Below are 17,660 nucleotides of genomic sequence, written 5' to 3'. Positions count from 1 at the left end.
GGACATGAGCTGGTGCAGGCAGAGCAGAGGCAGAGCTGGTGCCGGCAGACCCTGTTTGGGTTTGATATTAAACAGAGCATCAGCGTTTTTGGGGAGAAGCCCAAATTCCATGGCTGTGAGGGGACATGAGCTGGTGCAGGAAGACCAGAGTCGTCCCTGTGAGGATCCAGCTCCCCCTTGGGAGCTTCACAGACAGAGGGGAGCAATGGGAACAGCAATAATGGGGTTTGAAATTGCTGCTGAATTCGCACGGGGTCTGCAGATTGTGTGACAGAGAAAATCCCCCAGCCGGGGTTCTGGGAGAGCAGGGAATATGAAATCGTTTTCTCCAGCAGATTCTACACAGGAATGACCTGGGGACATGAGAGACAGTGATAAGTGACTCTCTCCATCCCCTTTTATCCTGTTTACAATACAGAGGCTTTCCTTGAACAAACCCCTTTTTTTCCTCTCCGTGCTCCTGGCTGTTGTGTCTAAATGAGCCAATTTGCTGAAGAACTCCTCCTGGAAGGACTTGAAGTCTAACAAGAACAGACGCTGGGTTGCAGCATGTTGTTTCTGGCAAAAATCAATTTCTTGACAAAAGAACAGAAATCTGTTCTTGTATTTCAGTGCTTGCCATTTCATCAGGGCTCCTGTGATACCTCTCCAGCCTTGGCCAGGAGGGAATCCCAGAGTCTATTTCCATTCAACCAATTTCCAGAAGTGTTTGAAAATGGGGTCTAATAGCTCAGGGAAGGGGGAGTGGATGTGTTTGTTGCTGCTGCAGTTAATGGTTTTGTTGATATGCTGTTTATCCTTGGGCTGATGTGATTTCTGGGGCTTGAGCTGCTGTTTGACATCCAGGGGATAATCTCTTGCCAGAGGCTGGCTGGCTGCACGGCAGGGCAGGGCAGACTGAGCTTGATGCATCATCTGAGACACGAGAGATGGACCCACAGGGACAGAATCTCTCATTAATTAAAGATGTGTTGTTGTTTCCCTCTTTTCTGGCGGTGTGGTGCTCAGGGATGTGTTCTCCTGTGACAAGGCTGCATTCTGCAGGTGCTCACCCTGAACTGCAAATGAGCAACAACAGAAACAAGCCAACATTTTGGAGGCTGCGCCAGCCCCCAGGTTTCCCAATTTGCCCAGTCTCACATCAGGAGGTGTCTGCCTTCAGCTTCCCCACCTCTGAAAATATTTTCTCACTTTTCCTCCAACGTTTGTCATCTTTCAGTAGCTTGAATTTTTGCTGTACGGTTATTTTGGTTTTGCCTAAGTCAAGTGCAGTACAAGGCTGAGGGTGCTGAAGGAAGTTTAGGATTTAAATCAGTGTATTTTACTCAATAGTATTTGAGGATTTTATCTGGATGGACCAAGTTTAGGACATTATTATTGCTGATAAAGCAGGTTTCCCTTCACATCACAGGTGGGACACCCAGAAAAGGGCTCAGCATTGGGGGGCATTCAAAGCCTGAGGAACAAGTATAAAATGACAATATTTAATAGGAGGAAATAGTGGAGAAGGAGAGAGCTGAGTGCTTGTCTGGACCATGAGGACAGAGGCTACAGACTTTTCAATTATTGATCTTGTGGTATAGAGTTGAACACTTTACAGAACACAAGCCTTTCCCAATTTTTCCCAATCAAGCTTTTATTAGCGTGAAATTACACTTGTAGACAAGAACTATTTTCCATTAAACCACAGTGACAAGACAGAGTTATAGACCTAATTTCAGCCTTTTAATCAATCAGAGTTTCTACCTGTACCTGTGCCCCGCCCGGTCTCTCCCTGTCCCTCACCGCCCCTCACGATCCCGCCCGGTCCCTCACGCCCCTCACGCCATTCCCGGTCCCTTTCGGTCCCTCCCGGTCCCTCACGCCCCTCACGCCATTCCCGGTCCCTTTCGGTCCCTCCCGGTCCCTCACGCACTTCATGGCCCCTCACAGCCCCGCCCGGTTCCTCCCGGTCCCTCACGCCCCTCACGGCTCCACCCGGTCCCTCACGGCCCCGCCCTGCCCCTCACCGTCCCTCCCGGTCCCTCACGCCCCGCCCGGTCCCTCCCACCCCTCACGGCCCCGCTCGGTCCCGCCCAGTCCCTCACAGTCCCTCACAGTCGCTCACGGTCCCTCCCGCCCGGTCCCTCCCGCCCCTCACGGCCCCGCCCAGTCCCTCACGGCCCCGCCTGGCCCTGCCCGCTCCCTCCCTGTCCCTCCCACCCCTCCCGGCCCCGCCCTGCGAGCGCCACGCCGGTCCTGCAGCGCCTCCTGGCGGCCCTGCGTGGCGCTGCAGGGGCGGGAGGGCGGCCCGGGAGGAGGCGGAAGTGGAAACGGAAGCAGCGGGAGGTGGCGGGGCCGGAAGTGGCGGGAGGTGACGTGTGCGGAGCGGAGCCGGTGCGGGATGGAGGGGCTGTACCAGCAAACCAACAAGTGAGTGAGGGACTGACGGGTGTGAGGGACTGTGCCAGAAAACCAACAAGTGCATTAGGGACCGGGGGGTGTGTGAGGGCTGTACTAGCGAACCAACAAGTGAGTGCGGGACTGGGGGTGTGAGGGGCTGTGGCAGCAAACCAACAAATGCATGAGGGGCTCGGCGAGTGTATGAGAGCTCGGGGGGTGTGTGAGGGATTGAGGGAGGTGTGTGAGGGGCTGTACCGGCAAATTAACAAGTGCATGAGGGACTGAGGGATGTGTGTGAGGGATTGAGGGATGCGTGAGGGATTGAGGGGTGTGTGAAGGCTGTACCAGCAAATTAACAAGTGTGTGAGAGATTGAGGGATGTGTGAGGGGCTGTACCAGCAAACTAACAATTGAGTGAGGGACTGAGAGGGGTGTGAGGGCTCTGGGGGTGTGGGAGGGATTGAGGGGGGTGTGAGGGGCTGTACCGGCAAACCAACAAGTGCATGGTGTACTGAGGGGGATATGAGAGATTGAGGGATGTGCGAGGGCTCTTCCAGCAACCGGACAAGTGTGTGGGGGACTGGGGTTTGCGTGAGGGGCTGTACCGGCAAACCAAAGGGTGTGTGAGGGACTGAGGGGTGTGTGAGGGCTGTACCGGCAAACCAGCAAGTGAGTGAGGGATTGAGGAGGGTGTGAGGGCTGTGCCAGGAAACCAACAAGTGAATGAGGGACTGAGGGATGTGTGTGAGGGATTGAGGGGGTGTGTGGCGGCTCGGGGGATATGTGAGGGATTGAGGGGTGCATTAGGAATTGAGAGGGGTGCATTAGGAATTGAGAGGGGTGTGAGGGCTCGGGGACTCTGTGTGAGGGATTGAGGGATGCAGGAGGGATCGAGAGGGGTGTGAGGGGTCGAGAGGGGTGCGTGAGGGATTGAGGGGGGTGTGAGGGGCTGTACGAGCAAACCAACAAGTGCGTGAGGGATTGCAGGGTGTGTGACAGATTGAGGGGTGTGAGGGATTGAGAGAAGGATGTGAGGGAATGAGGGCTGTGTGAGGGATTGAGGGGTCTGAGGGACTGAGTTGCGTGAGGGCTGTCCCGTCAAACCAGCATTTGTCTGGAGGATCGGGGGCAGACCCACAAACCAAGTGTATGAGGCGCCGGGCCGGGTGTGCGGGATCCCACACTGACACCCCACAGATCTCAGCGCCCTTAAAAAGCATTTCCCCATAAAAAAACCCATCCCGGCGGGGGCAGAACCGTGTGTGCCACGTCAGCCCCGCGGGCTCTGCCAGCCCGGGGCACCGGGAGCGGGGATTGCCGCCCATCGCTGCCGGTTTATTTAAAGCACGCTTGTATATAAGAAATTCTCAGCAGGGTTTGAGGGGCTGCAGCTGTTTAAACCATCTCTGGAGGTGTGGGGCTGCTTGAGGGTAAATCCCACATTTCACATGTGGGTCTGGAGAGGGAGGAGTTGTGTGGGAATTGCAAAATAAGGCAAAAAAATCTCGTGGTTCTGTTGGTAATACTTGTGGAGTAACTCACAGGAAAGGGGCCAAAGGGCGCAGTTAAGCCAGTGTTCCAAATTTCTGTGGCAATTTGCATTTTGTGGGACTCTGTTAAGGGAGGTGGGATGGTAAGAGACTTGAATTGTGTTGAATCCTCATTTCTCTGTCACTGAATAATGATGCAGAGTGACCCTGCAGGGAAGAGCAGGACATCCTGCTGGAGATCTGGAAATGCAGGAATGTCACAGCAGCTGTTATGGATATGGGCATTGGTGGTGTCCTGTTCCCATTTCTGTACTGCCTCATTTTGTGATCATTGATTGGTTCAGGTTGGAAGTGACCTTAAAGCCCATCTAGTTCCAGAATAATTTAACAACCATCAATTTTTTTTTGTTTTGTTTTCCTATGCCACTGCTTGTCCAGCCATAATATCTTTTTCTTATAATTACAAGCTCTTAATTTCAGTTGATGCCTGTGAATTCACATGCTGTGAGACCATGAAAATCATTCCCACTGTCACCTCCAAATCAAGCTGGACAGCTGTTTCTTGTGTTTTTCATAACCTTCACCTTGATTTCTGTTTTTTAATAAAGTTACTTTGTAGGTGCATATGAGGTGAGAGCACAGCTTGCTTCCTGCTGAGGACCTGGGTTGGTGGTCAGGGCTGGGCTGTCTGCTCTGACACTGTGCTGCTGATTCCAGTGCTCTTCTGAAAAGTGCATTTCAGTAAAAGAAGCTGAAAAGTGAGGTGCTAAGAAATAATTTTGTGTTTGTTAGCTGACTTTTCTGTTCATTTTCTCTTTGTGTCCTGACAGGCAGGTCCATGAGGTCCAGTCTTACATGGGGCACCTGGAGACTTCAGACAAAGAGTCAGTGCACTGTAAGTAATGAGTGAGGTTGATTTAATTTGCATTTTTAACCTTGTGTGCCTTCTCATTAAATTTACAGTTATTATTGGAACAAATTTAGCTCCTGAGCCACTGTGATCAGCTGCTGAGACACATCACCAATTCAGAAATCATTGAAATCATGTTGCTGTTTAACTTCAGTAAGGTGATATTTTGTATGAGGACAGAGCAGAAAAGACAGGACAAGAATTTGCTCCATCTTCCTGTTATAATCCTTTAACTGACAGAATGCTTGCTGTGGGTGCTGCTTTAATCTTGTGGTAGAATGCTGTCGCTGAACGACACGAAAGAACACAAGTACACCACCGCTCTCAAGGTGAAGGGAAAAAAAGGGCAGTTTTATTCTCTGACTCCAATATTTATAGTTTTACAAAAGTGACAGCGGTTTGGAAGGTGACAGTGACACCTCTGCAATGACACAGGTCAAGCCAACAGTCCATCAACTCTCTCCTCCTCCATAAAGGAATGAAAAACAATGAGTTATTTACAGAAAGTGTTTGAGAAAGTTCACTACAAGAATGTCAACATCAGAAGGCTTAGAAAATCTTAAAAAACCAGGGTGACAGAATGCCACATTTTAGACGCTGTTAGATTTTGGAGCTCATGGTCAGGGTGTCTGTGCAGCCTTCAGAATAAACAGATCAAAACCCCCACACTGATGCTCTCATGGAGGTTTTTGAACACCTGGAGTTCTTGGTGTGGACAGAGCTGCAGACTGAGAGCATCTCTGGGCTGGTTTGTCAGAAAGCTGAGCTGTGACTGAGCCTGCCCTGCTGTGCTGTCATTCCCTCAGCATCCACCACCTGGCAGCTTTCCCCTAAAGGTGCTCAGTGCAGTTTTGGGGAAGATGCTGTGATTTTGTGTGCAGGATGCTCCATCAGAGTCAGAACCTGTGGCTCCACCTTATGAGAGCTGTGTAGGACCATTGGGTCTGAAATTGCCTCAGTAAATTGGACTATAACCCTGTGCTCATAAATGACTGTAATCATGAGATGCTCTGATATGTGTGGCAGGACTTTTTACCCCAGTGCACAACTGGCACATGAATTTTGGACCTGTGTTTGAACTCTTAATTCCTGCATGAGTCATTAGTGATGGATTCATCAGAACTTCTGAGGTGAAAGGACACTGCAGGGGCTGGATGCATTTCTGCACATGTTCACTGATTCTCTTACCTTGAACACATCTGTGAAACATGACTGGGCTCTAGGAAGGGCTGTGATAAATTTTCTGTCAAAAAATAGCAGTTACTAATAGAATTAGTAATTATATTTATAATATATATCTTCTTCATCTTCTTCTTCATATTATTGTTATTATTGTATTATACATTATACATTATAATACTGTATATCATATAATGATATATAATATAATGTAATGTAATATAATGTAATGATGTGATGTAATATAGTACAATATAATATAATTTATATTATATTATATTATTTATTATATTTATAGTATTTTATTCCAAAAAATAGAATTACTAATTCTGGTTTTTGTGGTGTTTGTACTACTCTTTCTGCAATGCCAGACTTCCCAGACTTCTGTTCACTGGGGGTGATTTTAAAAATCCTGAAAATTAGTATAATTTGCCATTTTGTTTCTTTTACTTGAGGCCATTTCAAGAGGTACGAGTATGTAGTTTACAGTCAGTTCACCAGTTTACATTGTTAATAAATGAATAAATATATTTATCTATTTCTCTCTGTATAAAGTTAGTAGTGTGTATTTCAGAATTTATGGAGAACAGGATTATCCATGGTTGAAGAGCAGGAATAGGGAGCAGGAAATCAAACTTTCCAACTTTGAGCACAAATAGTCCCTTCCTGCTCAGAAAAATGTGCAGTAGTGTAGTTTGGTCTGACAAACCAGAGTCTGTCAGCTCTCCTGTGTTGAATTCAGCTGCAGTAAATGAAAGTGGAGGTGGATTAGCACAATTTCATTGATTTGTCTCAGGATGTGAGTCAGTCACTCCCTGGCTGTGTGAGATGCAAAGATGGGGTTGTTTGTGCTCTTTGCTTCTCTGGGTGCTGCTGAGAGTGGTTTTCTGGGCACTCCTGCTGTGTGGAGTACTTGGCAGGTGGTTGATGATGCTTCTCTGTGTTCTTGTGGCAGCAAATCCTGCTGAGGGAGCAGGAAGGGGCTGCAGGGGGAATGTGTGGGCTTGAAATCCTAATTCTGATGGGGAAAGAGGCTCAGATGGCTGGAACAAGCAGGGGCTTTCCTAGCTGCCTTCTGAGAGGAGGAGGGAAAGGTGAGAGTGTCAAATTACTGAGCTAAAAAAGTGACATTTCATTGTATTTATAGTTCTCAGTCACTTGATTATTTTCATCCATACATAATTTCATTTTAATTTTGAATCTATCAGTTTTTACATATTACTTTGAATGCTTTTGAGCATTTGCCTTTATCAGATTGCAGTTGTCTAATTCAAGTCAAATCCTGTTTTTATTTCCTTGCAGTGGTAGAAAATGAGATTCAGGCAAGAATAGACAACATATTCAGCAACTTGGAACGTCTGGAAATCCTGTCCAGCAAAGAACCTCCCAACAAGAGGCAGAGTGCCAAACTGTGAGTTCACTGCTTTGCTGTGATTGTGCAGAGTAGTCTTTGTAATTATTTTAATTAAATTTACCGAAGCCCTTTGCTTTTGATTTGTGTGAAGTCTTTTATACCTTGCATAACTCATCTCTGTGCTCTGCAGTAGAAAAATTGAGGCACAGAGGAAAAATCACTTTCCTGCATTTAACCCCAGCATCATGAGAATCATTAAAGCTGGAAAAGCCCTCAAAGATCATAAAGTCCAGGTGATGCAGCTGGATTCATGGCTCTGTTCTCAGATGAGCAGAATATGCACTCTGTCCCTTGCTTTTAATGGCATTTTGGAGCTAGAGAGTCAAATTCCTTCATTTAGTGCCATTTTCCAAGCTGTTGGTGACTGAAATAAAGAGATTTCTAAAGTGAGCAATGGTTTGAGCAGGAGGTTGGACCACAGACATCAGGACTTGCTGCTCTTAATTAATTCTATGACTCAGTTATTAATGTTCAGTCCAAAAAGGTCCTTATAGATAGTAAGGGTGGATTTCATGTCACCTGTATCAAAGAAAGGGGCCAGTATCTGAAATAGTCATGGATTTCTTTATAGAATCCTGGAATGGTTTGGGTTGGAAGGGGCCTTAAAGATAATTTCCAACCCCTGCCATGGGCAAGAACACCTTCCACTAGACCAGGATAGTCTGGTGATCATTAAAATTTACCAATCAAACATTAAATTTTATCAATCATTTAATCAGGACCAGTGGAGTTCTGGACATGATTTGTTTCAGCCCAGTGGAGATGTCTGAGGTATCTCCTGTATTACCCACTGACTTTGGAGCTCCTTTTAACAAAACCTCAAACTTCAGAACATGATGCTAATTAAGGAAACTGGAAAGCATCATCTTTTATATGAAAGGGGAGGGTCATAAAATAGAACCTGTACAAATCCTACCATCTTCCCAAATCTGTGTTAAATGAGAAATGGATACAGTTCTATAACACCCGAAGAGACAATCCCTGGGATAGGATGTCCAAGACAACTCAGGAGTTCTGTTTCACATTCTGTCATTAGCCTGGAGCCTAAATAATTGATTAAAATGAATAATCACCTGTGCAGTAATCACCTATGTAGTAGAAAAATGAGACAGGGAGGATGTAGGTGTGGAATTTCAGCCTCGCATTGGATGTCCTGCATCTTGTAGAGAAGCAGAACCCATCATTCCTTGTTATTCATTGCTGTTAATTTACAATGCTCCTTTCCTGGTACAAAAAGCACCAGAAAAGCAGAATCTTCAGAAAAGCAGATTGGCAGCTGGGGGCTATGTACAAATCACAAAACAGGGAGGAACTGCTGTGGAATGTGCTTTGAGCTGTTTGATTTTCCAGCATCAGTCTCATTACATGGTTATGACAATGGGAAGATGCCAGCAGCTCACATCAGACGAAGAACTTAATGTTACAACTTATTTTAAAAGTTCTTTGACCACACAAAGTAAAAGCACATTGACAGTAGCTCTGTCCAACCGCTATAGGCACACATACCTGTGGTTAAAACAATGCCTGCTCATTTAGAATACAATACCTGTGTGTAAGCCTTAAAACACAATGAACAGAGCTCCATTATTAAGCTTAAAACTTCCTAATATCTCACTAGACATCTGTAGCTTAGGGAGTTATTCTAGCCAAGCATTAATACACAGACCATTGTTCTGTTTGTACTTACTTTTCTACTTCTTACACAGTTTTTCAGCTGACCAATCTCATGGCTACTGCTTAGCTCTAATCACATTCTGCTGTATCTGAGGCCTGCCTCTTGCAGCTTTCCCAAAACCCTCTGATTTTCTGTTTTTGTGCTGCTGCTCCTTTGCAGGCGAGTGGACCAGCTGAAATACGACGTGCAGCACCTGCAGACAGCCCTGAGGAACTTCCAGCACCGCCGGTACCTGCGGGAGCAGCAGGAGAGGCAGCGGGAGGAGCTGCTGGCCCGCACCTTCACCACCAACGTAAATATCCCTGCTGGGGCTCTCGGTGCTCCAGCAGCTCAAATCCAGCAGGGGGAGGCAGGGAGATTGTAAACAGGATTGTTGGGAGCTGCTGGGAGTGTGAGTAAAGGCAGAGAGGAATCAAAATATGTGGGGAGCTCTTGTGAGCAAAAGCTGGGCTCTTAAGGTAACAGGAAAAGGCTCCAGAAGCTGCTGTTCCTCTTTTATCCAGTGCAATCCACCTGCAGTTGTAAAAGGGTCAGTGAGGTAGGTACCAAAGTGTACAGGATTTGTGTCAAATGTTTGCCAGATCCTGAGATCTGTGAAAAGCCTCCCTCCAGCAGGGGGGAGGCAAGGAGATTGTAAACAGGAATGCTGGAGACTGCTGGGAGTGTGGGTAAAGGCAGAGAGGAATCAAAATATGTGGGGAGCTCTTGTGAGGAAAAGCTGGGCTCATAAGGTAAAAGAAAAATGCTCCAGAAGCTGCTGCTCCTGTTTTATCCAGTGCAGTTCCACCTGGATTTACATAGAAATTGTAGAAAAGCTGGGCTCTTAAGGTAACAGGAAAAGGCTCCAGAAGTTGCTGCTCCTGTTTTATCCAGTGCAATCCACCTGCAGTTGTAAAAGGGTCAGTGAGGTAGGTACCAAAGTGTGCATTTCACTTGGATTTGTGTCAGATGTCTGCCAGATCCTGAGATCTGTGAAAAGCCTCCCTCCAGCAGGGGGGAGGCAGGGAGTGTGTAAACAGGAATGCTGGAGACTGCTGGGAGTGTGAGTAAAGGAGGAGAGGAATCAAAATATGTGGGGAGCTCTCTGAGGAAAAGCAGGGCTCTTAAGGTAACAGGAAAAAGCTCCAGAAGCTGCCACTCATGTTTTATTCAGTGCAGTTCCACCTGGATTTACACAGCAGTTGTAAAAGGGTCAGTGAGGTAGGTACTAAACTGTACATTTCACTTGGATTTGTGTCAAATGTTTGCCAGATACTAAAATCTGTGAAAAGCCTGGGTGTTACACACCCTGCTGGCAGCAGATGTCAGCAAACTTCAGTGTAGCCAAACACAAATCACACAGCTGGGACAAAGCACTTTTTGCCTAGAAATGAGTAAAAAGTTGGAAATAACATCAATCTGGTCCAGCTGTTATTGTTAGTTCCTCCTTTGGGAAGTCCCCCCAGTGCAAATTGCTGGGGGAATTTTGCTCTCAGTAATGTAGGCTTGCTTTCAGATTTCACTTTTCTGCAACTGAAAAGTTAGTCTTGGGTTTTATTGTTTTTTTTAAATTTTGTTTATTTGTTTTTGTCAAGTTTTTGTTTTGTTTTGATTTGTTTTTTGTTTTTTAATGCTATTTTTACATTTTTGTTTGATTTCCCTCTTTATTTCCCTTCTTTGTTAAAGGCATCTCACCTAATATTTTGTCAATCATTGTCAGGACAAGAGAGAAAGAATATGAGCAATCCTAATTAACTGAGATTTGGGCAGTTTCATGCATTTCTCAAAGCCTGCCATAAAGATAATGTCTGGTATTTTGTTGGCTATTTCAAAATTGTAAACAAGGCTTGAAGGAAACACTGCAATTTGTGTTTTTAAACATTGTGGTGTTTCTCTGCAAGTAGGGACAAGTTTTCCTACAGGAAAATTTGCTGTTCAGAAACAACAGGCTTGCAGATGCAAAATATAGAGCAGATGAGTTATTTTCTCCTTCAGATATTGAAAGGTATAGTAGATGAAAAAAAATACACAATTACTTTGTATTTCTTTTTAGTTTGCTACAAAAATACGGCTTTAAAATGATCCTTTAATAGGAAAATGACGTTTATTTGTCAGTTATCAGCCTCTCTTGGTTACATTTTTCCACAGTTCCTATTCATATACTCAGCTGAGTTTGTGAGTAAATCACTGGAAAATCCAGAAAACCTTTTGGAACACAGCTGTAGCAGTGTTCTGAACAGTTTGCTTAATTCAAGAGTTAAGAATTGTATTTATCTTTAAAGCCTTTCCTTGTACCTGGAGAAAATCACAAGCAGCAAAACAGAGCTTTGGTGCCATTCCATGCCTTTGTGGGGTGTCACAAATCTACTTCTCTATTTTTATTGCTGCCTTATAGTGGATTAAAAAACCTTGTACAAGAAATGAAATCTGCTGGTTTGAAGGTTGTTAAATATCTGGAATAAGAGCCAGTCACATGGAAATTTGTGACAATTCACATGACTGTGAATCTGCCATTGGCTGGTCCTTGCCCCTCAGGATGGAGTAGTGTCCAGAAACAACCACCTGGAGGCCTTTGGCAGACAGGGATGATCTCATCCTGTCCAGATTAGAGTTTTACCCTGTCATTTCCATTTCAAGATTTCCAGTTCCTACATGAGTGAATGCATCTTTTCTGGAAAAAACCCATGAAAAATACTAATTTTTAATATATTTTTTTAAATAGGGCTCTGGTTGATGAGTAAGCCAGAGCTCAGGGAACCAGGCCCATGTCTGTTTGCCCTCACTGCCAGAAATTTGTTTAGAATGTCATCTCCAAACATTTTTTTCATTTTTGTTGCTCAGAAATGTGGTGTGAAATCTTTCACAAGTCTTTCACCTTTCCTACTGAGATTATAAAAATTCTCTGCTTTTGCTCTTTTCATCCTTGACATCTCATTACAGTTGAGCAGCTGCTCAGCTTTGCCTTTTGGCTTCCTCCCTATATTTTCTAAATTACTCTTTTCACTCAAATATCAATGTTGTATTTAGAATCATTATTAAAAAAAATAATCTAAGCACAATCCTGGCAGTCCTGTTGGGTTCTGGCTGTGTGCTTTTTGTGTTTCTGAGTGAGCAGGTAACCGAGTCCCTGCTTTCCCCACAGGACTCTGACACCACCATCCCGATCGACGAAACCTTGCAGTTTAATGAATCCCTGCAGAGTGCCCACCGAGGCATGGATGAGCTTATTGGCAGTGGCACCAACATCCTGGCTGGGCTGAGGGACCAGAGAGTCACTTTAAAGGTGGGGGCATCATTTTTTACCACAAAAACCCCACATTTTTCTGTCTTCGTGCTGATCAGGCTAAGTAAAATCAATATATGTGTTGTTTCGGTACATTGCTCCGAGCTGAGGATGCTGGAAAGGCCCAAATTTCATTTAAACAACTTGAAATCTTTACATTTTACCATCCTGTTAGGAATAGCTTTAGGATCTCTTGGGGCTGGCTGGCCTTCACCTGCAGGGCAGCATCTGGAGTGCTGAATGTTTATTTTTTTGGTTGATTGTTGTTTTTTCAGGTTTAGGAGGGACAGTAAACAGGGAGATGTTGGTTCAGATTAGCATCACTCAGAGCAGCCACAAAGCTGCTCTAGAGCACCTGTGATTAAGATTAGTAATAAAGATATTGCACCCCAACAATCCCTCCCTCCCTGCTGAAAACAGCTGCATTTCTGCACATCTCTTCATAGCAAATATTTGCCTTTTATTTTACAGACTGTTCAAAGTGATGGTCAGTTCTGAGTGAAAAACTCAAGGATACAAAAAACTTTTTAATAATAAGTGTGTGAGGAGAAACTGGACTTGTGAAAAATGTAGGGAAATGCCTGTTGTATTCATCTTCTGATGGGGACAACTGCTGTTCTCAGTTTTGTGCTTTATTTTGAGATGTATTTGCCAGATTTAGGTATTTTTAATGCCATAAATGCCAGATTTAGGTATTTTTAATGTCATAAATGCCAGGTTTGGGTATTTTTAATGCCATAAATCCCAGGTTTGGTCAGGTCTGTCACAGCTGCAGCTCCATGGTGTGACCAGTGCAAGCCTGGTCTGCACCTGGGGAGCTGAGCTGGGTTCCAGGCTGCCTGGTTCCAGCCCTGCACAGAACCAGCCCAGCTCCAAATTGGAGCTGCAGCTCCTCCTCTGCTCCCTGCTCTGATGACCAAGCCCTGAACCCACAGATCTTACACAGAGACATTAAAGCAGAGTTTGAAGCTGAGTTCTTTCCAAGATGAGTTTTAACTTCTGGTTCAGGTCACTTGTTCACTGACCTGGTGAGTATGGATTTGTTTTAAGACAAGGTTCATTATTAGAAAAACCTTGAAGAAAATTCAGTGTTCATTGCAGAGGAATGGTGCTGCTGAGCAGTCTGGCCACAGGAGTGGTGGGGAGAGGGAGAGGTTCTGCTGCCAGCTCATGAGGAAAAGGCTGGAAGGATTCATTATTAGTGCCTGGAGAAGATTTGGGTTGTGAATGCTTTTTGAAAAGAGTACTTTTCTTGAAGTCCCTGCATCCCTGAGAGGATTGTAGATATTTGTCCACCCTGTGAAGCTCTGGGCTGCTGCACAGGGAGTTGGAATTGATTCTCCAAGCTGGGAAATCACTGATCCAAGGTAATCTCTCATGAGGGACTGGGAGAAGCACATGAATTCTGGAGGGTTCCTGAGAGAGGAAGGTGCATCCACCACAGGAGAGCTCCCAGGTGCCACAGAGGAGCCCTGGTGCCCTGCAGGGATGAGGAGATCTGTTTCTTGTGGCCTCCTGGCTCTCCTCCAGCCTTTTCTCTGGGCAGGGAATTGCTGTGTGTCTGTCCCTGGCTGCTGGCACACACAGGCTGTGCTTTCAGGGCCATCACATTCCTGAGTGTTCTCCCTTGCAGGTGAGGAAATGTTTGTTCATGTTCCTTTTCCCCTTAACTCAGCTTTTCTTGCACTGACACAGATTTTGTTGCCTGAGAACATCTGGCAGAGCAACTGGTCTAGAGACAGCTTGCAAAGAGAAATGGGTTAATGTGGAATCATGGAACATCCCATGTTGGAAGGACTTCCCAAGGATGATCCAGTCCAACTCCTGGCCCTGCAGACACCCCAACAATCCCACCCCAGCAACCCCACCCTGTGCATCCCTGGGAGTGTTGTCCAAGTGCTCCTGGAGCTCTGGCAGCCACTGCAGGAAGATTCTTTTCCTGATATCCCACCCAACCCTCCCCATGCCCAGCTCCAGCCATTGCCTGGCTCCTGTCCCTGTCCCAGAGCAGAGATTGGAGCTGCAGCCCCACTGAGCTCTGCCCTCAGCTGCTCCTCCTGTGACTCCTCCAAACCTTTCCCCACCCTCATGTCCCTCCTTTGCACACTAATAGCTTTATTCTCTGTAATTTTTGTATATTTGGTATAAATAGACAGGTATGGAATGATTATTCCTAGATTGTCCCTTTAACTGATCCAGTTGTACAATTCCACTGTTCCATGACTGCAAGAATTGAAGAGTTTTCCTTTTCTGTTGTTTTGCTTTCATTTTAAAGTTTCATATTTGGTTTTTGTTCATCCAGCAAGGTTTGGTTTTCTTCTGAAAGGGGTTAATAGGAGCTGTGGGAACTGAAGAAAACTGATTATGTGGGACTAGCAGAGACACAACCCAACTTCAGTGAAGGGCCTGAACTGCCTGGAACACAAGGCACTGCTGCTGTAGTTTGGCATTGCAAATCTCTGTTTTATGCACTGAGAAACTTCTGCATGTGGGTCTGCTCTTACTCCTCCTGAAGGAGTGCATTTTTCTGAGCCACTTTTTATCTTGTCTCAGTCCAGAGAGATTGTTTTGTGTCTTTAACCACATTCCTGTTCATGTGTATGAGTTAATTAGTCCAAACATCCAGTTGTTTTCTGTGGTGTTTGTGAGATCCCCGGGACGAGGTGAGAGATGAGAATCTGACTCCCAAGTTCTCAGAAGGCTGATTTATTATTTTATGATATTATATTAAAGAATATTATACTAAAACTATCCTAAAGAAAGAGAAAGGATACAGAGAGAAGGCTTAACAAAAATTAATAATTAAAACCTGTGACTCTTCAAAACCTCGACACAGGTGGACCATGATTGGTCGTTAAATTCAAACAGTTCACATGCTGGGTAAACAATCTCCAAATCACATTCCAAAGCAGCAAAACAGGGAGAAGCTGAAGCTTCCCAGGAGAAGAAATCCTGGTGAAGGGATTTCTCAGAAAATATCATGGTGACAGTTTCCAGGGTCCCATGGCCACCTCCTGTGGAATGGTAGGGATGGTTGGCTGAGAGAAGTTCAAACCCATCTGTGACAGTGTTCACAGGGGTTTGAGGATGAGGGAAGAGATGAGGATCTGGCTCCATGTTTCAGAAGGTTTGATTTATTATTTTATTATCTATTTTATATTAAAACTGTACTAAAAGAACAGAAGAAAGGATTTCATCAGAAGGCTGGCTAAGAATAGAATAAAAAAGAATGATAACAAAGGCTTGTGGCTCCGAGCCAGCTGACTGTGATTGGCCATTAATTAGAAACAACCACATGAGACCAATCCCAGGTGCATCTGTTGCATTCCACAGCAGCAGATAACCATTGTTTACATTTTGTTCCTGAGGCCTCCCAGCTTCTCAGGAGGAAAAATCCTCAGGAAAAGATTTTTCATAAAAGATGTCTGTGACACCCATCACTCATCCCCCATGATGAAACACTCTTGCACTGTGGAACAAGAAGTCTCAGAGCACGAGGGTGATCGTGTCTTTGCTGTTTTGTTGTCCCCAGGGCACCCACAAGAAGATCCTGGACGTTGCCAACATGCTGGGGCTGTCCAACACGGTGATGCGGCTGATTGAGAAGCGCGCCTTCCAGGACAAGTTCCTCATGCTGGGGGGCATGGCTGTCACCTGCCTCATCATGTTCCTTGTGGTGCAGTACCTGACATGAGCTGCTGGCCTCCTGCATGAGGACTGACTGCCTCCAGAACTGAATTTCCTCTGGGTGCTGCTTTGGATGAGCCCTTCCCGTGGACTTCAGAGTTTATAAATCCCGCTGGGACAGCGTCACGTGGAAGGCACGTGTGGAAATGGATGTGTCAGGAAATGGGACACTGTGCTTGAGAATGGCCCTGTGAAAATAACCCCTGGCCTTTACTGCTCTCCCCTCAAGCCTGCAGGTTAATAGGAAGCAGAAGTGAACGTTGTGCCCAGCTGTAGCAAGGCAGGAATGTCCCTTTGGGCACAGAGGGATGGGAGGATGCAGAGGCACAGCCTAGGATGCTGCCATACTTTCTGACCTGACCCCCTGCATTTTGCAGTGCAAGAATGGCACAGAGAATTTCACAGTGTTGATGGCACTGAGTGTGCAAAAAGAGTTGGGAAGTGAAGGGGTCCCATCTGCTTGGAGCAGGAGGAGGATGTGTGGGGAAGAGTCTTAGAACAGTTATAACCTCAGTAAACTTCACACACAGTATTACCCAGCACACATCTCTCTGGTTTAGGCTGAAATGCTGCTCTGCTCCTCTGAGGGGTGTTCTGGTGCCTCTCTCTGCCCTGCTGCTTCCCAGGGGGTGCTGAGTGCCCCTACTGCTCCCTCCTGCTTCCACTGGGATGCACATCAGGCCTGTGGCATCTCCCTGGGCTTCCTGCCAAATGCAGCCTCTAAAACTGAGATTGTTAATGCTGGAGCACAGAGCTTTGGGGAGCTGTGTTCATTTCCTGAGGTGCAGGTTGGGTTTGGGGCTCTGGAGCTGGAACTTCTGAGTGGATGGAGCAGGTGAGTCCCCCTGTACTCCCTGGAGGTGTAGGGTTGGTCACAGAGCTGGAACAGGTTCTTCACACCAGGGGAATGGTGGGATCAGCACAACAGGCCCTGGCACTGAACATCAGCTTGGTCAGGAGAGTTTCCTCAAGTCTGTGCCTTGGCATGGAGAATCCCCACCTTGGCAAGGGCATTCCTGTGCTGCCCTTTGCACCTGTGGAGTTCCTGTGAGGGACACTCAGCTGTGTCACCTCCTGGGGGTGGTGCTGGCTCACATTCATCCCTTTGGGGTCATTCCCTGTCCCAGTGAAACACTGGAGCTGTGAGATCCTGGCACTGCTTCCCCTGCAGCCTGGGGGTGTCTGGTGGAGGTGGCATTTTGGGATCGTCCATTTCAGTCACCCTGCAGATCCATTCCCATCCCCATGTGTGACAATTCTGGAACATTCCCTGGTGTCTGACAGTGGCACAGATGGGTCATACATAGATGATGCTGGCAATTCCTCCCCTCTTTCCTGTCTGGAATGGTTGTGGGTCTCTGGATTAATAAGTAATCACAAGCTCTACATTCTGCTGACTGCACTGAGCTTTGCTTTTATTATGTGTTGCAAACTGGGAGAAAGGGTTTTAATAAATGAAAAAATGTTAGAATGAATTTTAGGGACTATGGGCCATGGGACAGGGCCATGCTGGTGAGCAGAGCTGGAGTGACCAGTGGCCCCTGTTCATGGGCTTCTCCATGTGTTTGATACTTTCCTGCTATTTCTCCAAGTGTTTCCTGCTCTTGGAGTTCCTCATCTGTCCAGGTTTTCCAAGGAAATACTGCAGCAAAGCAAGCATG

General features: G+C 46.0%; 1 protein-coding gene across 2 annotated transcripts; it reads left to right on the top strand.

Moving 5' to 3' along the window:
* Window positions 1-2,351: 2,351 nt before the first annotated feature.
* Window positions 2,352-16,881, top strand: GOSR2 (golgi SNAP receptor complex member 2). Of its 2 annotated transcripts, XM_054281548.1 has the most exons (6): window positions 2,352-2,412; window positions 4,703-4,767; window positions 7,264-7,372; window positions 9,210-9,342; window positions 12,172-12,312; window positions 15,845-16,881. In XM_054281548.1, exons 1-6 carry the CDS (start codon window positions 2,384-2,386, stop codon window positions 16,004-16,006), a joined length of 639 nt encoding a protein of 212 aa, XP_054137523.1. In that variant the 5' UTR covers window positions 2,352-2,383; the 3' UTR covers window positions 16,007-16,881. The 2 variants fall into 2 exon arrangements, with proteins under 2 accessions (XP_054137523.1, XP_054137524.1); XM_054281549.1 differs by lacking the exon at window positions 12,172-12,312.
* Window positions 16,882-17,660: the final 779 nt, after the last annotated feature.

The sequence above is a fragment of the Melozone crissalis genome, unplaced genomic scaffold (genome assembly GCF_028551555.1).
Source record: "Melozone crissalis strain CALT ecotype California unplaced genomic scaffold, PUWL_Pcris_2 ptg000032l_1, whole genome shotgun sequence".
Lineage (NCBI taxonomy): Eukaryota > Metazoa > Chordata > Aves > Passeriformes > Passerellidae > Melozone > Melozone crissalis.
This window is presented reverse-complemented; position numbering and strand designations above follow the sequence as displayed.